At 36.9% G+C, this 26699-nt stretch overlaps 1 protein-coding gene across 2 annotated transcripts in view; it reads left to right on the top strand.

The window, feature by feature from the left end:
- ANTXR2 (ANTXR cell adhesion molecule 2) overlaps positions 1-25698 on the top strand; it is a 150154-nt gene extending 124456 nt beyond the window's left edge. For both annotated transcript variants that reach the window (XM_047719646.1, XM_047719647.1), the window contains exon 17: positions 23792-25698. In XM_047719646.1, the coding sequence (XP_047575602.1) occupies positions 23792-23830 (39 nt within the window). In that variant the 3' untranslated portion in view covers positions 23831-25698. The remainder of the gene's footprint in view (positions 1-23791) is intronic.
- The last annotated feature ends 1001 nt before the right edge of the window (positions 25699-26699 follow it).

The following is a 26699-nucleotide window of genomic DNA, read 5'->3' as shown; positions in this document are numbered from 1 at the left end:
GACTCAATAATTATCTCATTTGTAGTGTTTGAGCAGTGATCGTAACCACTGAAGCCCTTTAAGAAGTGGCGTCACAATAGTACTGGCGATGGTGTCTGGTTACTTCCTACGCTTAGAACTGAATGCTAGCTCAGTATTAGAATATGCGATTGATAATTAGATTGTAATATGTCAAATCCCAGTCAACCACATTTTCTTACAACTTTAGGATGGGGTCATAGCTCTCAGTCCTTTTTTGAGGGGGGATGCACTTGTAGTTTAAGAAGGTAGATCTCCCTGAAAGCTGAGCCATCCCTTGAAGGTACATGAACGCAAGTCTCATTCTTTGTTGGGCGATCCAACAGCTAGAACATGGTAGAGATGCTCTACGTGTCATCACATGATGTCAAGAGGCCGGTGCTCCTTCCGAAAATGAGTAGCCAGGATAGACACAAGTGGGCACAGCATACTCATTTTCTAATCCACCTTAGATTTTCGAGTCCTTGGGTTGAATTATAAACATATCTTGCAGTTTCTGCACACTTCAGGCATGTAAGCATAAATACCAGTGTACTTCCCTACACTGTAATTTCTACTACACTTCCTCATCTTAGCGTGTTGACCTGGCCTTCACCCATTACTGCTCCTCTGACATTTCCTGTTTCAGGTCCCCTTTTTGCCGTCCCATCTGGCCTTTGAGCTTCTCTTTTTATGATCCGTATTTCTCCCTAGACAATCTGCTCCCAACTCTTTGTTACTATTTCATTTTCACATTTGTGAACCATGATGTACCATCACAAGTTATGTGTAATTCCAGGAATGCTGATTCCAGGTGATCAAATTATGTCCTGCATAGAGGTGGAAACCGAGGGAGTAATGGAGGGTCATTGAAATCCAGCCCCGTTTTGTGCTGGCCAAGCTGGGTCCGCCTGGAAGAAAGGACACTTGTTCTAATCAGCCAAGGTGGTGAGGTTAAAAAAAAAAAAAAAAAGGAACATATAGTTTATAAAATCTTCACATTATTGGAGGGAATTCAGTTAAATTTTAGGAGCATGTTATATACCTAATTTTATTAATTTTTTAAAAAGATCTATTTGTTTTAGAGAAGTGGGGAGGGGCAGAGGGAGAGGCAGTGAGACTCCTAAGCAGACTCTGCACTGAGCTCTGTGCGGGGCTGGATCTCATGACCCTGAGATCTCGACTCCAAGAGTCCCACGCTCAACCAACTGCACCACCCACCTGCCCCTAAAACTGTCTATTTTTAGCAATGGCCAGCACTGTTTTGTTGTTTTCTTAAAATTCTCAGAGTCAATCCTCTGAAAGCACAAGATCTTGCTCCAACAACTGTGTGTTTGAAAGAAGTTCTCAATAAATAGATATTTCTTTGGTTTGGAGCTTGACTATAATGTAGGTGCTGGGTTTTGCTCCATTATCTGCTTTGAAGTTCTATATAAACAATTCCATGTATCAACGTATTTGCCAGTTCATCTCTGTTAGATAGAAATACTAGTAATAGTAGTACTAATAGTAGTAATAGCCTTTATTAGTGTTTATCTTTCTTTAAAAGATTTTATTTATTTACTTGACAGAGATCACAAGCAGAGGGAGGCAGAGAGAGAGACGGGTAAGCAGGCTCCCCGCTGAGCAGAGAGCCCGATGCGGGGCTCCATCCCAGGACCCTGAGACCATGACCTGAGCCGATGACAGAGGCTTTAACCCACTGAGCCCCCAGGCGCCCCTGTTAGTGTTTATCACATGTCTGACATGAGCTTCGTGTGCAAGCCTATAATTCTCCCACTAGCTCTGTGAGGCAATACTACAACTTCCACATTTTATAAATAAGGAACATCAGGTGAAAAAGATAATGTCGTTCCAAGTCAGATGACTCTCAAACGGCGGATTTGGTTTTCAAAGACGACCAAAAAAAAAGCCTCTATTCTTCTTCTTTTTTTTTTTTTAAGATACACTTATTTATTTATCTGAGAGAGAGAGAGTGCACAAGCAGGGGGAGGGGCAGAGAGAGAGAGAGAGATGGAGAGAAATCCCCAGGCAGAGACCAACATGGGGCTCGATCCCAGGACTCCTGGTTCATGACCTGAGTGGAAACCAAGAGTCTGCTGCTTAACCAATGGGCCACCCACGTGCCCCCAGAAAGCCTCCATGCTTCCCACACCTTTCATCTTATTCAAAAGCATTGACACTCATTTACTGATACACAGAAACTCTTTCCTGTTGCTTTTTCCATATACTTTTTTTTTTTTAACATGCCACAGTTTATATTGGAGAAAAAGTTAAAATTATTAGCAGCTCTTTAGTTTCTTTCAATAATTTGATTCAGTGGGAAGACTACAACTAGAAAAAAAGCTCCATTGTGTGTGTGTGTGTAGAAGGTATGGGGTAGAATAAAGAAGGTAGCAAGTTTTCTTTTAAATGTTTCTTATTGCAGAACAAACATGTACTGATTAAGGAAAATTTGCAAAATTTTCAGGACAAAGAAGAAAACAGTGTCTTCCCAAATCACACAAACCAAAACTATTCAAGAAAGGATTACTTCAAAACTTTTTCTGAGGCTGTTTTTAAAATATAACTGAAATCATCCTATATAAATACTGATTTCTAGCTTTTTAAAAAAAACGATATGATTATCATTCTTTATATTGTCACATGGTTTTTATGATAACACTCGTATAACATTTCACCAAGCTATAATCAGTATATCCTGTGTTTGGATAGTTAATAATTTTTTCAGTATGGGAAGGACACTGTGTTACCCAATGCAGTAGTGACGACTTTTATTGTAAGTTGGGTATATTTGAGGAGCAAATAAATAGGTGTATAGTGAAAAATTAGGAAATTAAATTAAGAAGGAATATCTTTTTCCAAGGAAAATGCGTCACTCCTCTGTGCCGTTGAGAGTTGTTGTGAGCCGTTGATAGAATCATACGAGGAAATTCTTCCTGCACCGCTGTTACTGCCCTCCTGGCCTGCCTCCTTCACTCACCTTCCTACTCTCGCTGGACTGAATCACACATTAAATGTTTAACCCTTTTCTCCTCTTGGCAGCTGTCTCCATGAAACAGACTTACCTCTGAGGCAGGGACAGGTGGGATTACTAAGCAGAGGTAATTTTATTAATGTTCTGCTTGTCTTTAATAGGAATATTAAAGGAATATGCCTGTATAAGGGATATCTTGTGGGCGTTCCAAACTTAGAGTATGGTGATTTGACTTAGTGACTATTTTGTTTTTCTTTTTTTAAGATAATCTTCAAGGAATCTTATATTAGCAGTTTACGATAAATTTGAGTGTGTGTTGGGAGAGTTTGAGCATGTGAGCGTGTGTACAGAGGAGGGCCTTTATTTTTCCTTGATACTCATTCAGTCAGCGGTTTATTACTGTGTACTGAGAGATCACACTGAACAGGACAGACGCAGGCTCTCTTGTGGAGTTCACCTGTAGCTCAGGAGACAGAAGACCAGTACTTAACCACAGAATGTGAAGTTGTGTGAAGAGTGATATGTAGAAGAGTAACTGCGGGGTGGGGGGCGTATTTGGCATATTAGAACACAACCAACAATAATTTGAGGTAACAAGAACTAGAAAGAAAACACAATGAGGTAAGGAGCTAGAGAATGGGTGGGAAGAGTGCATAGACCCTCAGATACATGAGTACGTGACTGCGTTCAAGCAGGTGCACAAAAGACATTATCCCCTTTTTGTATTAGTTCTAAGGCTAGATTGTTCATTGAAATACCGTCTAAATTAATACATTTGTGGCAAATAAGATGAGTTCAATGTGCTTATTTGCTCAGGAATTTCTGTTGATCTGGGAACAAATAGGGAGCTCTCGCTGCCGCGGCGTTAACCTTGCCGATCACAGACTTCCTGTAAGTGCACTGCGGTTATCTGGAATCTGTTCTGGGCTGGCGTTGGCATTCTTTTACTAGATTACATTTATGCATCGGTACCATCTGTGCCTGCTGCACCTTCTGTGAGTTAGCCCTGGCCAAATGACTGGCATTTATCTGGAAGGAGAGAGGGAGGGAGGGAGGGAGAGAGAGAGAAACAGAGAGAAAGAGAGAGAGGAGAGAACGGTGGTGGTGGGGAGATCCAAGAGCATTTATTTGACTCGGCAAGGGGAGTTTGGGAAAGGAGACACGTTAGTGAACATAAAATATTTGCCCCTGGTGTCCCCTGACTCCACCCCTTGTAAAGCTAACTACTCGTTTGCTTTCTCTTAAAAAATAAAATGTAATAGTTATTTACTTTTAGCCTGGATATGCAAAAGAAGTTAAAACCAAGCATTTAAATAAGGAAGTATAGCAAAACACATTTGCAAAATTTTCAAGTTGAGAGAAATTATGTACGATTTGAATATGTGTGCACTTCTATGACAGTGAATATATATAATGTGAGTTTGGTCTTGTTGTTTAGATTGGTAGACTGCTCGAGTTGGACTCTATTTTGGTAAATGTGTTGAAATGTAGACTTAAGACTATTGCAGTCATGTAGGAAAAGTATGGCTCTATATTCAACAGATAATCAGGATGCTGAATTTAATCTGTAGAATCTTCATGAGATTGTGTTACAAGCTACAGCTGACCATCAGGCAATGTGGATTTGAACTATGTGGTCCTCTTAGTGATAACATTTTCATTTCCTTAGCTTACTTTTTTGTAAGAGTAGCAAATAACACATTTTGTAACACAGCAAATAACACATATAATAACGTACAAGATACATGCTAATTTGCTGTTTATGTGATCAGTGAGGCTTACAGTCGGTAGGTTGTTGTTAATGTTAAGCTTTTGGAGAGTGGGAAGTTATATGTGGATTTTCAACTATGGGGGAGCAGGGGACAGCAACCCCCCTAACCTCTGTGCTGTTCCCGTGAGAGGCAACTGTATGTGGTATTACAGAATAGATCAGCAACTCCCATACCTAAAACACACTCTAGAAGTGTCGATGGAAATAAGTAACTCTCTGGTCAGAAAAAACAGATGTCGAAGAGTTCCAGCTCATTTACACAATTACCTGTTTTTATCTCCTGCCTACTTTTACTGGGCTTGATTATCTGGCTTCCCTCCCAGTGACAGATTAGAAGCAGGACAGTAGAATTGGGGGCAGAGGGGCTACGAAAGATGGACACAACACAGTAATGAGAGGTCAGCATTGCAAGGAAGAGAATCAGAGAACTGACAGGCACAAAACTCAGACCAGCACTGCCATGGCGGTGGGGGGAGGGTCATATGATGTAGGGAGAAAGAGCTTCACATTCCCCATTATGCCCTGAGGACATTACTGACTACATCCTGGTATAATAACCAATATTCGTTTTTAGAAAATTTTATCTTGATATGAGAACGTGTGCCAACAACTCCATGTAGGCAGGTGGAACATTAAAATGAATTGACTAGCTTGATAAATAAAATAATCATGGGGGCACCTGGGTGGCTCCATCGGTTAAATGCCTGCCTTAGGCTCAGGTCATGATCAAAGGGGTCCTGGGATTGAGTCCCACATCGGGCACCCTGTTCAGCAGGGAGTCTGCTTCTCCCTCTGACCCTCCACCCTGCTCATGCTCTCACTCACTCTCTCTGTCAAATGAATAAATCAAAACTTTTAAAAAATAATTATGATAAATATATATAGATAGCCACATATTAATAATCTATAGTAAAATTTATTATATATTTTTAATAAATTAATAAATGCTTTTATTTAAACATAAATCTTCCATAATATTCCTGACTTAATTATTATCAGTATATGGGAATTTTCAGTTTTTGTATATCTTGAATTTGTCAGTGAATTTTACAAATTATGATATTTCAGCTGATTTTAAAATCCTATAAATAATAACTGCTTATTATGGCAAAATATGTATAACACAGACTTAACAATTTTGGCCATTTTTAAGCGCAGGAGTCAGTAGCATTAAGTACATTGACAATGGTACGCGGCCAACACCACTGTTCATCACTAGAACTTTTTCATCATCCCGATTGAACAATAACTCCCCCTTCTCCTGTTCCCCCAGTCCCTGGTAACCATCATTTTATTTTCTGTCTCTCCGAATTTGACTATTTTAGGTAAGACCTAGAAGTGGAATCATATAATGTTTGTCCTTACTAGTATAATGTTTTCAAAGTTCATCCATATTGTAGCGTGTATCAGAATGCTTTTTTAAGCCTGAATAATATCCCATTGTGGGTATATGCTGTATTCTGTTTAAGCATTTATCTGTTGACGGACTTTGGGTTTCGTCTGGCTGTGATGCAAAATGGCGCTATCGACACGGGTGTGTAATAGGGACTGTACACAGCTGTTTCAGTCTCTCCTTTCAGTTCTCTGGGGTGCAAACACAAGATTAAATCCTGTGTTTAATTTTTTGAGGAATCACCATTCTGTCTTCCCCAGTGCACCATCTTCCCTAGCCCCAGCAATATGTGAGGGTTCCAATTTCTCACATCTTCTCCAACACTTGTTATTTTGTATTCATTTATTTATCAATATTTTTATAATAGTTATCCAAATGAATGTGAAGGGGGATAACGGTAAGCTTTTTTTTTTTTTTTTAAGTTTCTGCTTTTCTACTTATTTTTCCTTTTGTATGTAGGTACTAGGTACTTCCAGCGCGGGCATTTTGCTTGGCATAGGAGAACAAAGATAAAAGACTTTTATGATAAGTTAGGGTAACCTCAGAGCAGCTTTCCCATATAAGAAACATAGTTGGATTTCTTAGTTCATTTAAAAATATCTACAGACATGTTATGTTCAGCTGTCTCTACATTTGATGAAATTGATTTTTTTAAATAAAATAGTTCACATGTAAGTCTTTACAGTTCTTTATAAATTCTCATTTTCCTTTCTAAGCTTGAAATCAAATCTCTGAATTTGCTTCAATATGGCAACCATCTCACTTCTCACATAAGCTAACATAACCTTCAAGATAGGAAACTGACATGTGGTTTGTAAAATAATAAGGTTAGAACTCGAACCTTATTCTGACATCAAGTTAGACACATTTCCTATCTCATCAACAACATGGTACAATAAACTGTTTTCATAGACATGATTGGGATTGCTATGTTTTGGTAAGCTAAATATTTTGGCTAACTGAATTTTCTCAAAAACATCCCCAAGAACATATGAATCTTAGATTATTAATTCTTACAGAAATTGGATTCAAATTCTCATTCACAAATATTGGCTGATTCATTCAATGCATATTAATCACTATTAATTCAGCACACCCTTCGCAATCTTGAAAGTTTTCCAAAGCCATCATTTCGGATCAGTGTTTAGGATACAGTTCTCCCAACATAAAAACCTAGGACAGTGTAGTGATTGTTTAAGAACACACTGATTGGTGGAAGTCATTTCTAAGGTCATTTTGTTAGGCATAATTTGTCTTTTCCCCCTAAAAGCAAAAAGCAACAAGGGAAAATTTCTTTCAGTTTTTTTTTTTCTCATCTTGAGTACAGCTGAATGATGTTAAATTTTTGTCAGACTTTGGTTGCCCCATACTTATTGTTCATAGACACCACCTCAGCGATAGTGCACTTAAGCGGACAGATGGGAATTGTTAGGCTAACAGTACTTGCGGATTGCTGTTAGTTTACCCCCTGGCTGATTTGTACGGGTGCTGTTTTTGGTATGGCTCCATACAGAGTGACTCTAAGTCACACAAAGAGAAGGATTCTCCAGATACAATCCCTTGAAAAATCTGTGAATAAATTTTGTAGAACCTGAACAATGAGCTATGAACCGTGGAAACTTTAAGTCCTGGAGGTTAGATTAATTGTTTCTGTTGGTCTGGAGTCTCAGTAACCTGCATGATTTGAAATTATTGTAAGGTAGCTTTTGAACCAATATTTGAACTTGGAATTCAGATTTGCTTTTTATCATTTCCATATGCTCTGTTTTAAACATATGTCAGACTGTATATTTTAAGCTAGAAGTACCAAAAGAGCCACATAAAAATATGTTTTCTCCATTATCAAAAGCTTCAATGCCATCGTCATTTGGAAAAAAACAAAAACAAAAAAATAAAACCCAGTGAATATAATTTAAGTCTGTAAAACAGACCTTTAAAAGCACTAAATAGAATGGACATCTGGCTTTCGTTTTGCAAGGTGCACTGATGTTGTCAGAGGAGAATAAAAATGCTCATACAATGGTCCGTGTTTTGGGATTTGTATTGGGGTTTGACAATATAGGAATATTTTATTCATTCAGTCTTCTCTAAGTTCCAAAGATAGGTGTTGACTTTGATGAAAAAATACAATGGTATATATTTAGAATGACCAATCTTTCACATTGAAATCTAAAAATGTGCTGCTGAGTTGGATTTTTCTCAGGGATGCCATTCAAGCAACACATTCTGTCATCATCTCACATAGCCTTTCTATCTGCGATGATGGGATGCCAGGTTAAAGTATGACAGCTTGGCGCAGCTTTTGTTATGGTATTGTACTGATGCGTGACTACCCCTGTTTTGTTTCCGCCATAGAGCTGTTTTAAAGCGGCAAGGTATTGAAAGTGAATTTTCATTGTCATATCTAAAAAGTGTACCAGAGGCTGACTTTAAAGAAAGCAAGTTTTATGAACATTAGAGGTTGTGTAATTGCAAGAGGCCGTTTCTCGCCTTTTCCTTTCATGTTTCCTGACTCTGAAGAATGTTCAGTGTTCCAGTCCTGCCCCAGAATTAATAACTTTCTAGTACCTTCTCACCAAAGGAAGAACAACTCCAACAATGCATTGCAGATTAAAGACCTTCTCGTTAATGTTAAATAAGATGTATTAATGGAAATTGATTTATCAAGATGTATTTATTCTTTTAAAGAATGTTTTCAGTCTTTTTAAGCCCAAATTTTTACTTGTTGATAAAGAGCCCAGTACTAATTAAATCCTAAGCTTTCACATTTGTCAGCAAATGCCACCAATGTTGAGAGTGTTTTAAAAATATACCTTTTGGAAGATCAGCATGAATTGTGCTATATTGCTTTCAAATTCAATGGTGTTAATAACTAATAAATGTAGAATAAGCCCTCATTGATGCATAACTTAGTCTCCAGAACGTTTTAACAATGAACAGATAGCAAGTAGTATGCCGCTTGTGTGAAGAAACCTGTTTCTTCAAATATGGATTTCTTTGACAAGGAGTAACTGAGGGATAAAGGAAAATAAATGCCCGGGAAATCAGTTAACTAACTAGACACTGATTTAATGTTTCACTACTTCATGATATGTTTATGTGTGGTTAGGTTGCTCAAAATGACTACTTCCTGCTTGTCAAAACATGCAATGATTTAGATCTAAGCATCAGAATGGACTTACAATATATGCTTTTATCTTTCTCTCTTCTGTTGGTGCTTGCAAGCATGAAAAGACTCACTTTCTACCATCTGCTGTCCATTTAAAATTGACATCAAGTTCCGTTCCTCTCTGATGCCTACTTGTTTCCCAGCTTAGAACAAGTCTATCCTGAAGTTCATCCATCTCCCTCTTATGCGAAGCCATTGGGTTGGCATATAGGAAATGGGAGATCGAGGATAGCTTGAATATTCATGTCTCAGAATAAGCCAGGAAGACTTTTGTCCATGGAATGATGGCCACTGTTGCTTAATTGCAATCAGTTAGCAAAAACTGAAGTCCAGTTTTATAGTTTTGTGTTTCCGTGTTTAGACAAGTGAACCGTTGTATTTTATTTTATAGCTTGCTAATTGTTCTGTAGTTAGATTGAATGATATTCGTATGGATATTAATGTCCGTTATGTATTTCAGAGAGATATTAACTGCATAGATCAAATTCAGTACCTCAAACCCAGTAACTATTAACTCAGCAAATACTGGTAAGCCCTCAAACTGTAGGGTGAACACCGTGTTATGCATTTGCAAAATGGTGGGGAGAAAACATCATGGAGCTTGGGATCTGGGAAAGAAGAGGAAGCTGAAACTAATACTTAGATTTGTTTGTTAAAAATAAATTAGGAGGACTGTTATAATGCTGAACAATTCTGCTATCATCCAGAGTCTCTGGTTTTTTGCAGTAGGGTAAGATATTGGGCTAATGATATTATTTTTGGCATAGAAAATCATTTTGGCTTAAAATATCAGAATTTGTTTTTCTAGGATAACTGAACATTGACTCTATATTCACCTCAGTATATCTGTATAATCTTCCTTTCCTTTCCCTCCTTCCCTCCTTCCCTTCCTTCCTTCCATCCTTCCTTCCTTCCTATCATTCCATCATCTATCATCTCTTTTGCACAAACTTAACTTTATTGAGTTCTGTGGACCAAGAAGCAAACTGTCCTTTGTATGCAGAAGAACCTTATTACACATGAGTAAGTTATTAGTAGTTAGAAACACTGTCACATCAAATCATGTTTGTTTACCTATTTGAATGCATCTTTGTGCTTTTATGTGTATAAATGTTTAAACTGTGAAAGTTTATTCTTTCTGTTTGGGGAAATTATGTTGGATTAATTATATCTCTAGAGATGGTTTAATATTTCCACAATTATTTTAAGAGTCAGTCTTTTTTGTTGATATGCTATTTAGGCTAGGAATGCCTGCATTGATTAAGAGGCAAAATTAATGCATGTTTAGTTTCTTTTCAAACTGTGAGCAAGGGATTCCCATTAAATGCTGTTGTATTCTCACTCATCAGTGAAATGACATCTGGGTCACAGTGGCATCTATCTTTACAATATAAATCCCTATGGCTGTATTTGAAAACTGCACATAAAAGTAGGGAGAGACCACATGCAGTTATCAGCCTCATTTTAGTATACACAGTGTAAGGTGCCACTTCCAGTTTTGTTCTCTGTGGTGTAGATTTAGTAATAAATGTAGTTGTTTGGCTGCTGTGCCAGCAGTCTAGAATGTAGAGGTATAATGTGAAGAATTTTAATCCACATTACTTCTGTGCTACAGAAAAGCATATATCATTTCATATCATACATCTAAATATTAGTCTCTAATAAGGAAAATTAAATCCTGACTTTGGGGATTTGGATGTCTTCTCAATTAGATATAAAAATGACTTCACCAATTATTTAAGATTGTTTTTCCAACATGTGATAAAAAATAAGTAAGGGATAAATTTGTTGCTCAAAAATTGAATACATCCATATGTCTTCTATTAGGACTGAATGCCTGGAATGAGCTCACTAAAATGCTTGCCATGCTGAAAGAGTGATATTCCGGTGACTCATATTCCAACTAAACTGATAGGTGGATTTTTTTCATAAAATTTTTTATTTATAGTCCTAGAAAATAATCTGTAATTGTCCTTAACAATGAAGATTTGAAAACTTTACATTTCTTTTTTTTTTAAAGATTTTATTTATTTATTTGATAGAGATCACAAGTAGGCAGAGAGGCAGGCAGAGAGAGAGGAGGAAACAGGCTCCCTGCTGAGCAGAGAGCCCAATGTGGGGCTCAATCCCAGGACCCTGGGATCATGCCTGAGCCGAAGGCAGAGGCTTTAACCCACTGAGCCACCCAGGCACCCCCAAAACTTTACATTTCTGTAAAGTATCTTTAATTGATATTATCTATATGTTATCAATTTAAAAACTTGAAGTTTTTAAATAATTGGTTTTCTTTGAAAAAGCCTTAGTTTCAAAGTAGCTGGGAATTTAGCTGTCTGACAAATGACCCAAAGAACTGTGAATTCTTTTAGTTCTTTTAAGAGAGCTAGTACAAATCTCTGTGAATTAAGTGCAGGCTAAAATCATCAGCATAGTTTTAGTAGTAACTTTCGAGTGAGACAACATGTACTGTCTCAGGGCCACAAAAATGAAGATTTAATTCTTAGAAACTTAGCAAGAGATACATCACTGCATCCCTAGGGTCTTACACATTAGGAAAATCTCTCAATGAATATTTTTCAGTGTTGATGATGTATATGTAAGTATTCAGGATTTCTCTTAAATATGCCAAAAGCAGTTTGATAAGACAAGTGAATTTTCTCAATGCCTAATTTCCTAGGAAAAAATACATGAATTGCTTATAAAAGTTTTGCTCTGTGATACTAACATAACCATTATAAGTCTAGAAATACTCTAATGGAACTTAGTATTTTAATGCAGCATAAATTAATTTATTCTATTTCTCACCTAATTAAACAGTAATGATGTAATATGGCTTTCATTTGGATTTTTTTTAACATTTTCCTAAATGCATAGTTCAAATATGGATTAAGTTTTCATTTAGCCATTATTTGATATAATGGTAGTTATTTGAGTTCTTTATTTTGATATTGTCTGTTGAGTGTGTGTGTGTGTGTCTCAGAGAGGGAGGGAGAGAAGGAAGAAGGGAGGGAGAATATTTTGGCACATGTGAATCTTAAGACATTTGAAAAGTAACTCATTTAACAGTTTAATTCAATCTACTTTAAAAGAGATGAGAGAGATCCAGATGTTAACTTTGTATAATTAGTAACTTTGCTTTTTGTTTTTGTTTTTAAAGATTTTATTTATTTATTTGAGAGAGAGGGAGATCATGAGCAAGGGGGAGGGTAGAGGGAGAAACAGACTCTCTGCTGAGCAGGGAGCCTGATTTGGGACTCGATCCCAGAACACTGGAATCATGACCCGAGCAGAAGGCTGACTCTTAACCGACTGAGCCACCCAGATGCCCCAGTAACTTTGCTTTTTAAAAGGAGGATTTGTAGCAGTTACCCCTATAAGGCTTTGCATGATTGGGTCTCTGCTTCCTCTCTGACCTCATCACCTACCTTCTCCATTGTTCAGTCTGTTCCTGCCACACTCTGTTACTTTCCTGTAGATATGCCTAAAACGCTTTCATCCCAGGGTCTTTACACTTGGTTTCTCTAACAGGATTATTCTTCCCCAGGTAGTCCCAGTTTCATTGACTTCCTTTGAATCTCTGCCCAAGAGCTACCTTGAACACTTTTTACACAATTAAAACTCCTCTAGCCTCGGTTCCCAACACACACTTACATGTAGTGATACTTTGTACCCCCTTACTGTGATTCAGATTTGCCTTTTTCTTTTGGCTTGGATCATTCATAAGTGGCGCTGTGTGCTTTATAATGCATTGCATCAGTTGTTTAACTACTAGGTATGCCAAGATAGAGCAGAGAAAGCAGGTGGTAAAAGCCTGATCCATCATATTGATTCTTCTATAGTTTTGACATGGCCCACGTTAGTGTTTCATAAATTTATTTTATTTTGGCATAAAATGTCCCAGACTCATCTTTTACATTTTCTGTTTTAAAACAGGAATAACCTATTCAACTCCAAAGGGCCCTAGATGTTTTTAGTAGATAATGGTATTTAGAGAACACATTTTGGATATTAGGGGTGCTAATTATTATTGGGCTGTCATTGCTTCTAAGCATCTCAGTCCATAAACCTAGAAAATTAAATAGTTTTGAGAAAAATCATGAGTTTATGGTATATTTTTCAATTCCAATTTAATATTAAGAGATTTTATTGAATATTTAAAATTTATACTTGTATTACCTTTCTCTTAACTTGGTCGTAACAATACCAAAGAGCTTACTTATTTGCTCTAACCTATTAAATACATAGCTACACATTAATAATAAAATAGTATTAATAAAATTAAGATTGATGAATGAAACAAAACATTTCTTTGCTGTTCTATTTATCATTGGATTATATTCTATTATTGATATAGTCAAAATATTGTTTTAGTCACTTGAAATAATTTTTTTCTGGGTATAGTTATGTATCCAATTCATTTGTTTCAGTTTGTTTCCAGTTCTTATATCTCTGTATTTCATTTCTATTTGTTCTGTCCTTCTTTATTCTGTTTCTCCTTCTCTGCTCTCTTTTGGGTTAACAGAGTAATTTCTTGGAATCCATTTCTTGTCCTCTCTTTCTTAGCTATATTTTTGTGCAAGTTTTTTGTGGTTGCTCTGGAAATAACAATATGCTATTTGAACTTGTCACAATTTACTATCAAATAAAATAATAGTTTAAAAATAATATATAAACATTACAGTGGCCTAATCCCCATTTCCTCCCTGTGTGCTTTTATTATCATATATTTTTAATTCTGCATATGTTAGAAATTCCATAAGATGTTATTTTTGCTTTAAGTAATCAGTAATGTCATAAAGAAATTTTATTTCTTTTATATATTTGTATCTCTTGTTTATTCACACATTTATCCCTCTGTTTCTCTTTATTTCTTCCTGCAACTGTAGGTTTCCATCTAATGTCTTATCTTTTAGTTTCAAGAGCTTTTAGCACTTGTTTTTGTTGAAGTCTATTCCAGATACATTTTGTCAGGTTTTGCTTATCTTAAGATGTTTCTATTTTGCCTAGATTTCTTTTTCCTTTTTTAGACTCAATTAAAAAAAAAATTATAGTTAACATATATGGTAAAATTGGTTTCAAATGTAGAATTTAGTGATTCATCTCTTACATAGAACACCCAGTTCTCATCACAGGACGTGCCCTCCATAATACGCACTACCATTGAGCTCGTCCCCTGCCCACCTCCCCTCCATCAACCCTCAGTCTGTTCTCTATAGTTAAGAGTCTCTTATGGTTTGAAGAGTCTCTTATGGTTTGCTTCCCTCTCTCTTTTCCCCATTTCCCTTATGTTTATCTGTTTTGTTTCTTAAATTCTACGTAGGAGTGAAATCTTAACGGTATTTGTCTTTGTCTGAGTGTTTTATTTCACTTAGCATAATACACTCTAGCTCCATCCACATTGTTGCAAATTATTTTGTCTCCATTCTTGGAGAGTATTTTCTCTGAATATGGAAATTTAGGTTGACTTCCCTTTCTTAGCCCCCATTTAACATTTTTGGGGGAGTTCCATTGTCTTGTGTCCTCCACTGTTGCTGATAGAAAGTTGGCTGTCCTGCTTATGAGTGTTTTCTCTCTATATACTGTCTGGTGGAGGGTGATAAGGAACAGAGAGGCATGTTTTTATGATATTCTCTATTTTTTCATAACTTTTATTGTATGTTCTGTGATACAATTTTTGTGTATTTATCCTGCTTGGGGGGGGGGTCACTAAGTTTCTTTGATCTGTAGGTTTATGCCTTTCATCAATTCTAGGAAGTTCTCAGCCATTATTTTTTTCAAGTTTTTCTTCTCCATTATTTCTCCTTTTCTTCTAGGACACCAATTATTCATTAATCAATTAGATATAGCCCCAGTAGTCTCAGATTCTCTTTAGTTGTTTTTTTTTTCTTTGTTTTTCAATTTGAACAATTTCTGTTCCCCTACCCTCAAGTTCAATGAGCTTTTCTTATGCTGTATGTCTATCTTACATGAATCAAAAACATTATTCTTTTTTTCTAAGATTTATTTATTCATTTGAGAGAGACAGTATGTGTGTGGCACACAGTGGGGGGTGGGCAAAGGCAGAGGGAGATAAATCCTCAAGCAGACTCTGTGCTGAGAACAGAGCCTGATGTGGGTCTTGATTTCATGTCCCTGAGATCATGACATGAGCCAAAATCAAGAGTCACACAGTCAACTAACTGTGCCACCCAGGCGCCCCACAAAACAGTATTCTGCTATTACATTTTCCTCTCTAGCTTTTCCATTTCATTCCTATTTATAGTTTCTGCTGAAATTTACCATATTTTTATGCATGCTACCTATCTTTCTCACTAGATTTTTTATTTTTATCATAGTTATTTTAAGTTTTTTTTTAATCTATTAACTGCAGTTTTGCCCATATTGACTGTGTTTTCCATTGATTATGGGTCATAATTTCCTGCTTTTGGTGTGTACCATAATTTGTTATTTTTTGCTGGTCATTGTACATAAAAAAAGACTAGAGGATATTTACCTCTAGAAACAAATATATCACTTCCTCTGTCATGTTACCAATCTGTAGCTGAGCTGGATCACAGTTTGTTGTCTTCTTAGTTATTTTTAGTTCACCATTGGCTTAAAAATTTGAGGGAAGGGTCAGGGATTTCTTTTCATCAGAGCTCTCTTCCTCTCTCATGCTCTTTCTGCTTTATAGCCCACCTGTGAGCTTTTTTGACTGCAGGGAGTTGTCTTTGCTCTCCAGCTGCTGGTATCGCATCCCCTCGCTCACACCCTTTGCCACTTTCTACAGCTTGAGGGACCAGCTTCCATGTTGATTCCTGCCTATAGCCTTTGACTGGCCAATGCCTAGGCCTCATTAATCTTGGAGATTTTTCTCAGTTCTTCTGTTCCTAAGTTTCAGCAGGGTGCTGCCTTATCATTTTAAAAGGTCCTAGGTCCCTCAGGGTTATTTTTCTCAGTCCTCTCATTCTCCAAACCTTTACTGAGCTGTTTCCTTTCCCTTGGGGAAGGTCCCTTTGGAGAGGGAAATATATATTTTCCTTCCTGACTTTCTCCCAGCTTTCAATTGACTGCTTCCATGTTCTAACAGAAAAGCTCATGTACTATGGAGGGATCTCTCTCAGATTTCCTGCCATATCCTCAGTTTTTGGAAGCATTCTGATTTGCTCTTAGTGAAGGCTATTTTAGTTTGCAGGACTTTCTTTTCTATTAAATATTGTTTTGAAAACATAAAATATTTATGATTGCATTTGATAGCATATAACAAGATCTACTAAAAGATCTCATTTACATCTTTATCCACTCTACCCTGGGCCCTCCTTCCACCTATCAGTAACTGTTTTTACTTTTAAGGCAAATATCATCTTTGTATTTGATTTGAAAATATAAGTATGTATCAATTCTAATGTATTTTTCTTCTTTGTAACAAAATATAGCATAATGTGTATCCTATATGCAGCTTGATTTATTTTTCATTAGTGAATCTGGTCATTATTCCACAGTAGTATATACAGAGCTCCCTCATTCTTTTTAACAGCTGCATATGATTTATAATATTCCATTATCTATCTGTATCTTATATTTACCTTGTCCATTGCTGGTGGATATTTGGATGGTTTTCAGTCTTTTGTTATATACCCATAATGCTATACTGTGCATATACAGAACTTACATACTGTTTTTCTATAGCTATAAGTTATATTTTGACTTTTTTTTTTACTGTTGGTTTAAGACCAAAGATACAATTAGTACTCTGAGATTAGAAAGTAGAAAATTATTTCTATATTACTTATGAGGTGCCCAACTAAAATAATACATGGAATTCTGATTTTACATATATAATTCTTTTGGGCATCTACTTTCATTACAATGTATCATGAGGCCCAAGAAGGTATTTCCAACAATATTTTTGGAAAACTGTCAAAATTGTATATCTATATCTCTTACAAGTAATAACTTTGAAGGGTCAATTTCATATCTTATTAGGAGGTATGGATTAGATAGTTTTTTACCTTCTAATTGTATGCCTGAATCTCAAGAGAAACTAGGAGACCAACCTGAATAACATTTCCCTGAAGTAAATGTTAACAGTATGTGTAGAGTCACTAAAATTTTGCAGGTGTCATAATAGAATGAAAAGGGATAAAAACATTTGAAAGTAAATTTGTCAAGCAAACTCAGCCCTTCATGACATCTACTGTATATCCATGTGGTGTATGGTCTCTGCCGTAAAATGGGGCATTTATGCATTGAGTTTCCATTGCAAAAGAGTATGTGGAAATTTTATTTCAGCTCAAAATCTTGCACTTTTATTTTGAGCAGAGGATATACAGATTATCTCATATTATATATATGTGTATATATAATTGTATGTGTTTATATATAAATCGTGTGCTCTCTCTCTACATATATATCTCATGTATAGATGGAGCTCTGTCACGTGTATATGAGAAAGAGAGAGATGATAGTCTATGCCCTCTCTTCAGTCTTGTACCTTCAGTTGCTGTAGAAGATCTCCACTTAAAGAGCCTATTGTGTCCTCAAGTTGGCATTCTTTCCTGATAATCATGATTTCCAGGACCTTTTGAATTGTTTTGTGTCTATTTCTATATATCTGTGCTTTGTATACAATTTTAAATTTGAATCGCTGTTTACAGTTGCACAGAGCATGAAGGTTTAGTAAATTCTTTTTAGAAGTAGAGATATAAATAAATCAGCTATCTGTGTTTGAAAAGTCTACACTAAAGTGTAGGTGTATGCTTCAGCTTGTCAATGGATATTTATGAGGTGAGCATAATACTATAACAGTTATAGCAGTGAATTATATCCTGTGCAGATAGCTAGTAAAGGAGTTCATAGGCGTTAATGCCAGCAGAATTTTAATGCTCAAGAGATGGGAAACGTAGCACTTGCTCTGGCTAGCACTACTATTACTGGCTACAGTGAAAATGAATGGGTGAAATTGGTTTTCAAAAACTGCAACAGAGTTGGGGTCTGTATACTTAACCAACAGCAAATATGTCAGTTTCTACAGTTCCCTTGTTTTCATCTCTTGTTTAGTTAACTGCAGAGCAGTAACAGCACTAGACAATTTTATTTTGGCTCTCAATTTTCCACTTTTGTGTATGAGGAGACCCAAGAGAAGGTATTGCCAACAGGGATTTCTAGAGAAATGTCAATGAACTTCTTGGTCTAATAGATACTTGTTAAATGCCTGAAAATCACTTAAGTGAAGCTAAAGCTGACAGATTCTGTGAATTTAGACTTTGTTATGACCAGAGTTTTATTTGTGATTTATCCTTGATTCATTTTGTTCCTTCTTAGGCTGAGGGGAAGTGGATAATGGAGTAAAGATTCGTCACAGAGCTCTACTCTAAGAGATGAATTGATATGTTAATACATTTCAAGTTTATAAAGAATGAATCATAGTACACCTATTTTTTTTAAGAAGCCAAAGAAAACAAGGTGAAGCTTTTAGTTATTAGACAAAGGGTATTTATGCTTATAGAAGAATTTCGGGGATTTTATGAAGAATATTATAGTTTTAATATGGTTGCATGTATAAACTTCAAGTTCATATTAATTATCTAAGTTAACTCAGATTAAGTTCAAATTAGTCATCATTTGACATAGCTATCTGCAGAGTACCTCATTAAGTCCTACTGGAATAAGAAAAGGCAACAAAGAAGGGAAATAGACAAGATGTTATCTTTTCATATAAGATAGAAGTTGAGGTAATTCCTTTGTGGGAGGGTTTTGAAGATTTAGCTCAGTACGGAGTCTTCATGAATAAGAAAATGGAGATTTCAGAAAGAAATACGTATTAGTTCACATTTACTTACAGCTGGTCTACTTCTAAGGAAGTCTTAAGAAGAAAACCTACCATAAAACTTCAGAATAAAAATAAAGAAATAATTGTGGGCAGAAGTCAAGATAGAGCTATACCAGAAAGTGAACACTAAGGGTAGTGGTAACTTCTAGAATATCATGTGGCTGAGCTCTTTGGAAGCCAGCTCACAATGAGAAAGGCTGAGCTGTGGTCACCGTTATATAATACAAAGGAAGCAGGTAAACTTACCGAAGTGACGAGCTTTTTCTAGCCGACTTGTAATTTCAGTAGTTGATCCCCTAATATCTATGTCCTCAGCAGCAATTTTCCAAAATAGAAAATTCTCCTTAGAACAGAAATCATTTGGGCTCGTTATGTGACCAGAAGTTGAGGGAATGGTGTCGTAGTTCTAGATCTAGGAAGGCCTTTCTAAAGAAAAGTAAAGTAACCAAGTCTAGGTGTATGAATTGTTTACTCATGACCTGGCTTAACATAGGCCTGAAAATCTTGAATAATAGTTACTGAAATACATTTTTGATACAAACAGAAACAAAATCTTATAGTGAATTACGCTTTTAAAGGTAGGTAAGGGTGGAGTTATTTGAGCCAAATGAGGATTGGGAGGCTTGCGTCGTGCCTGTTCCTTCCTCTCCTGTGCACCACGCTGGCCCGAGGCACCCCTGGGGCACCTTGGAGACGTCACCGATCTTCATGGACTTCGGTAGGAAAAACCCGCACCTAGAGAGACGGCTAGTATTTCACTTAGAACTTCCCTCTTGAAGATAGTTTTGCCAACTGATCTGGAGAGAAGGAATTCCAGAGTTACCACGATGAGTGCCTGAGGCATAAATATTCTACATTATGGGTTGAATAGAGAAATATATGCTCTAGATACCAGGGATATGGTTAGAAAGATTGATGTGGTATGAAAATTGAAGAGCTGCTCTCTCTATATATTTTTTAAAGATTTTATCTATTTATTTGACAGACACAGGTCACAAGTAGGCAGAGAGGCAGGCAGAGAGAGAAAGAGAGAGAGGGAAGCAGGCTCCCCACTGAGCAGAGAGCCCGATGCAGGGCTCGATCCCAGGACCCCAGGATCATGACCTGAGCCGAAGGCAGAGGCTTAACCCACTGAGCCACCCAGCTGACCCAACTTCTCTATATTCTTATTTGAATCAATTCCAGTCTGCGTAGCACTTTTGAGATAGGCTGTGTGTGCACATGTATGCACACGTGCACACACACACACACACATTTTTAAGAAATTAGGTTGCTGTTTGTGGCCTGAACAAGTATTTGACCAGGCATTTCGTGGAAACTCCTAGAGCTGTGTATCATCAGAGTGAAAACACTAACTGTGGATTATAAGGTATTTTGATCACTGGCTGTGTCACACCCGTGCACTCTCGAGTAGACTTACATTCAGATGGCTCAACCAGGATGTTCAATAAGTACAGCCCAGAGGTGAGTGAACAAATTGGTCTATGGGAACGTGGAATACCGAAACGCTTGGCACAGTTGGTTGTCAGGAGTGACCCCAAGGGGGAGTAGGTGACAGATTCCTCTGGGAGGAAGATCCCTGATGGTATACTGAATAAAAATTCCCTTCTGGCCAATAGTTCTTTTTTTTTTTTTTTAAATTATTCCATTTTAATCTTTTCCTTTTTAGGGCTACTCTCTTCCTGTTTCTCTATATTTTCTTCTATCCTTTCCCATGGCTGTATTTTTCTCCTTTGTAATCCTTTTTCTCTTTCAAATTTATACTTACTCTGTCTTCCTGTTTTTGAAGTTAGTCACTATGTATTCATTCATTTATGTGTTTACCATCCATTTACTCTCTCGTTTCTAAGTGAGGATTTATTATGAGTGCACTCTGTGTTAGGCACTCAATGACACCGAGGAGGTATGGGTAATAAGTACCTGTTTCTTATTGAGAGTTTACTAAGTGCCAGGTAGTGTACAAAGTGCTCTCTGAGTATTAATAGATTAATAGTATTAATAGGAGTCCTAAGAATAATAGATCCAATTTTTATTCCTCATTGTACTGATGAGGAAACTGAGGCACGAGCTGTTAATGAGTTGCCCATGATCACACAGTTAACAAGTGGCAGAGCTGCGATCCATAACTAGGGCTTTGGAACCCTTAGACTTAATCACTGTTATCTTACTTCTTTAGATATTCAGGCTGATAGTTATGGTATAGTGTGGTTTGGCTGTAGTGGAGATGCCATGGAAACTTTGAGGGAAGAAGCTCCATGACTGGGAGAACAGGGTAAAGCTTAACAGAGGAAGTAATTCTTGAACATAAAACCTTCAAGTTACCATTTTTTGGATTTCTGTAAATTAAAAATACACCCCCACATTATCAGCTCTTGATAAAAAGTGGAAAATACCAAATCCTTGATTAGGAGGGGTAAAGGTATTTATTTATTTATTTATTTATTTATTTGTTGATGGGCGTGTGTTAAAACCCAGGAGTGGATGTTGCTTTTAACAGGTATTTTTAGTACTTGCATCAGTAGACATCCGATAGCTGATGATCAGTACTTAATCCACATTTTGTAAGTGTGTAAGTAAGGACCTCAGAGTCAAACTCAGTAGGGTTTTCTTCATTTGGGTTTTTATGTCTATAATTAAACCACATCAAATGAAATGAAAAATAATTAGGTCTGACATAATTTAGACATTGAAGAGATTTTAAGAATTCAGGTGAACTATGAATCTCATTTTTAAAAACTACCCACTTGCTTCAAGTAAGTGAATCTGAGTCACTAGGATTAACCTGGTGTGTAAAACAAAAGTGGTCAGAGAAGGAGCCCTATATATACATCTAGTTAATTAGTGATGACAGTCAAATAAAAGTAGAGATTCATAATAACTTCTTTTCAAAATTATGCAGAAGAGAGAAAACCTTTACTTTTTTAGGTCCATAAACACACAAGAAAAAGATGTCATTAATTCATTTCTATGCTGCCATAATATAATTCTTCATGGATTTGTTGGATTCTCAAAGGACTCCAGAAGATCATATTTTTAATGCTCATCACTGTTTTCACAGGCAAAGTTCAGATCTATTTCTTATTGCGTCTGTAGTTAGACTATTGTGGCGTAGAAGCACTGTGTTATTGCTTTGCTCAAATATTTATTAATTATGTCATTTTTCCTACCTGTCTCCCTTGAAAAAAATGTTTAGAGAAGGGGTATGTAATGAAAATAACATGTATGATGTTCCTATGGCTTTTGGTAATCATATTTAGCTAATTGGAGAAGAGCATCTTTTCACTTTACATTCATTCTATGGATCTTGTTTGAGGGTTCTAGACAATACAAAAATACAGTCTGAGTGCATGACCTGTGACCACTGCATTACTGAGGATTTGACCTCATTCTCGGGTAGTCTTCTCTCTGCTTTTCTCACACCCTTTTGCACAGATATTATTTGTAGACATTAGGTACAAGGTAATAATAAAATTGACAATTAGAATAATATTGTCTCCAAATTATTAAGAAGATGTATAATTTGATGAATGTCTCTGCCTTTTAGGCAAAAGTTAATGGAAACTACTTTGCTTTTTTGCTCTTCTCTTTCTTCAATAATTTCTGAAAGATCTAAATTTATTGAGCAGACATTTTTGAGAGGAAAATGGACCACAATCCCGTTTTGATGTTCCAGGCTTTCTTCTCCAACAGTATTTGTTGTTCCTTTTGAATATTCCCATGGATTGGCTATCTAAAATAAACTTAATTGTTCACATTTAGAGAGAAATAAAGAGAAGTTCTAAAATATGAAGTTAGAGAGCAGGTATTAAAACAAATAGGAAAATCTCAGTAAGATGATACTCCTTACCCTAAACTAGACAGTGGTACACTAGCTTTTGGCCTGTTGAGAAATCTGGATGTGATTTATGTAGCACAGGGTATCAGTAGAGTCATACCAACGAGAGGGAAGAGGGGATCCTTTATCACTAATTGAAAACTTTTTCAAATAATTCTTGAATTATTTATAATTACATATGAACAATGTGTCTTTGTAACCTTTCTTGAAGTGCTAAGGAGTTGGAATGACAAAGGCTCTTTAAAACTGTGGAATGCAAATAAATAGTCACCATTCGGGGAGGACATGTAATGATGGCGTGTAGTTGTGCACGGAGAAATGGTAAACAACAGAGGACAAGTTTTCTAAGTCTTTTGCAAACCAGTTGTGAAATGCAGTCCCAGAGCGATGCCCTGTTTTCCCTCTCCCTAACTCTTACTACCTCTCAAGTGCATTCCTCACATATACATTTTAGAAGCACCAGTTTTACATCAGTTTTAAAAGCACCAGATTGCATAAAGGAGTACTTTCATTTAAATCCATTATAGAAGGAAACATAGGGTTTGGCTTTGATATTTTTATTGCTGAGATAGTAATGCAGTACTTTAAATAGCAATAACATAGTTCTATTTTACAGAGTTTTTTACACTCTAATTTTACCATACCATTGTGTAGATGAACTTGCTGTGGGAAAGATCTGAATGAACTACCATGCTTTGACCCAGGGGGAAAAACATGACTTTGTGGTTCATCTTAACATTGACCTGTTCTTGCATAATACCTAGAAAACTAGGTATTCTTATGCTTTTTTATAATTGCTTTACTAATTCAATCATGATTTTTTTTTTTTTTTCATTTCTAGGGCCGGTGCATAAACTTCTCCCGAGTTCCATCTCAGTAAAAGGAAAGCAGGAAGACCAAAGAAGATATGAAGATACATCTTACACTGCTGATATCCAACCAAATGGAAAAAAAAAAAAATGAAGAGAATTTCAGAAGTTTTTGGAAGAACGGCTTTCTTCCTCTCAGTCAGGAAATGTTTTCTCTGCCTTCTGCTTTGCTTGCACCAAACATTTTTAAATACTCGTTCTGCCATTGACATGAGAGTTGGTGAAACCCACTGGTAACTCATGATTCATGACATTGAACATAAAGACTCATGTTAGTCTACCTGCTATGGTTTATACAAGAAAGTTCGTTGGAATGTGGAGAGGAGGAAAAAGCAAAAACAACAGCATGAAGATATCAAAACAGGGACCACGGAACAACGGGCCGTGACGGGTCTGTAATGGAGAGAGGAGTGCTTTACATGGAGACACGGCACTCGCATTTTTACATCGCAAGATTGTCCGCCATAGGCGGAGTATGAAATTTCCCACCAGGCCAAGCAGATACGGGAGTCCATTGCCTTATAGCTATGTCAGATCACAAAATCCTCCCCAGTCCCCTATCACACTGTGCCTTACGGGAAGCTTCTGACTGGAAAATCTTGTCATTCTAACACTGAAAAGTGCACACGCATGACAAAATGTAGACAGGATGCCTCAAGGTATTGGTAGCAAGCAAGATTTTGCCCTTTAGTTGTTGAAGACACCTTTCTTCATTATGCACTCGGGAAAAGAAGAAAATTAATAGAGCGTTATTACACAGGAAGACAGCCTCTAACCAGAGATCTTGAGTGGAGTTTAAGGGACTTGTGCTTTGAGAACTCGTCCCTGGGCGTGGGGATTTACCCCACTCTCTATGTTTAGGGTGTAGTAGTGCATAAAGCATTAATATCTGTAAACACACCAGGAGTTTGTTTTGCTTTAATTTAAAGGAAGCAGTAACCACAAAGCTTCCGCTCAGGGTTTTTCCTTCCTCCAAGTCTCCAAGGGCTCTTCAGCGTCACAAGCCAGCAACTCTCTTTGCATGAAAATTTCAAAGTTTAATTAATATAATTAAAGGCAACAGCAAGCAGCAGCCTGTGAAGATTTTGCTCATCTTTTTTATGCCTTTTGACATTGAATGACCTATTACTGTGTGCGCATTACTTGGATCTTGAGGGGCACTCTACCTTGGTTATGAGTCAGTTGAGAAAAAGAGACCTCCTCTCATCAATTTATCCATTAAATTTTCAGGAGGGTCGGCCACCACAAAACATCGAAATGTATGTATTATAATTTTTTAGAAAAACCACCATCATGTCACGTCGACGATGCCAGATTATGTTAGCGTGAGCGGAAACACTGTGGGGGAGGAAGAAGGCAGCAGCTGAAGAAAAAAGCTCAAATGCTCTAGTCACTTTTGATACTGTACTTCAGATGCGAAATGGATATTCGACTCGAAACCTGACAAAACCCGCCTGCTTTGATGTGAACTGGTATAGACAATGACCAGTGGCTGGGTCAGTGGGATGTCTCTCTGCGAGCACAAAGGCTTATCAAGTGACACTAAAAATAAGTTCAACAACCATCACGTTGGAAGGAAGGAGGTGAACATTTCATGTTTGGCGGGCATGCGAGTGCACAAGATGGAAAGAGCGATTTGGAGCATCCCGGATAATTACCCCCATTGTGCCCTTAATGGAAACTTCAGAGAATGGGAGTGATTCTGTTGGTTGGTGTCCAGATTTGTGGCACGGCTCCAAGAAGCCTTACTCACACACACAAATATATATATACATGCATATCCTCTAGCTTGAATCATTTGCTCAAGTTTATTTATGTCACTGGCTGGCTGGATCCAAAGTCATGTGTCTCCATATTCGTAAATAAAATTTTACCTGTGCCTCTGCTACCATGTTATTTAAACCTACATAAACTCAAGCTTTGTTTGGCTAAATATAGAATTGTCCTGGTTAGTTTCAGAATAGAATTATATTCAGTTCCAAGATGTTGCTTACGGTCACAAATGGTACTATTGCCATTCGGTTATCCATGCGTGCAAGTGCCCCTTGGATGCCTGATGCATGCCTAGGGAGTTCCCGTAGACCTTTGCTCAACATTTGCATCTGAGACAGCATGTATTGCTGTGTTCCTAAATGGCGCTTCATTTCTGATCCATGCACACCCATAAGCAGTATTTAAAAGCACCAAAGATTCTGCAGAAGCTACGGCTCTTTCTTGGGATTTGTCCCCTGGAATTTGTCTACTATCATAGGGCATTTGTGTGGCATTTTGATTTTGCTGCATGAGCAATTGTGAGTAGACCTCTGTCCTCAGAGGACAAAACAGCTTTCTGTGGAACGTTAACGTAAATAGGTTTCCAATTGTAATGCCACCAGGAAGAGCTCTCACTAATGAGGGAGAGGCGATGGTCTATATGTAGACTAAGAAAGCACCATTCATTAAGTTCAAAGACAGATGGAATTTCATTGCACTTAAAGAGATGAACCAGATCCATGCTATTTTCTCTCATTTTGCCATCTAACATGTAGAAGAATTTGCTTTGAAAGAGTGCTGTTTACTCACCAAAGAACTAAATCAAAAACCTCTATGCCCTTTAAACAGGAAAATAAAAGGTTAGAATAAAGCCATTTCTGTAAGTTTAATGACATTTTAAATTTTTTATAGGGAGAAATAGTTCCCGTTTAATTTTCTGGACATAATGTCAGTCGAGATCTACTTTCTGTGTGTAAACGAGGAAGTTTTTTTCCGTAATCCATTTGTGTTGCATAAGGTTGCGACAACAATTAAGTGGGAAATGATTCCTAACTTATGTGTCTACTCTGCCTGGAAAGAAAGTTTTGAAGTCATCTATATATATTTCATAACAATGTCTGTTCTTTA

The sequence above is a fragment of the Lutra lutra genome, chromosome 2 (assembly GCF_902655055.1).
Source record: "Lutra lutra chromosome 2, mLutLut1.2, whole genome shotgun sequence".
Taxonomy (NCBI): domain Eukaryota; kingdom Metazoa; phylum Chordata; class Mammalia; order Carnivora; family Mustelidae; genus Lutra; species Lutra lutra.
This window is presented reverse-complemented; position numbering and strand designations above follow the sequence as displayed.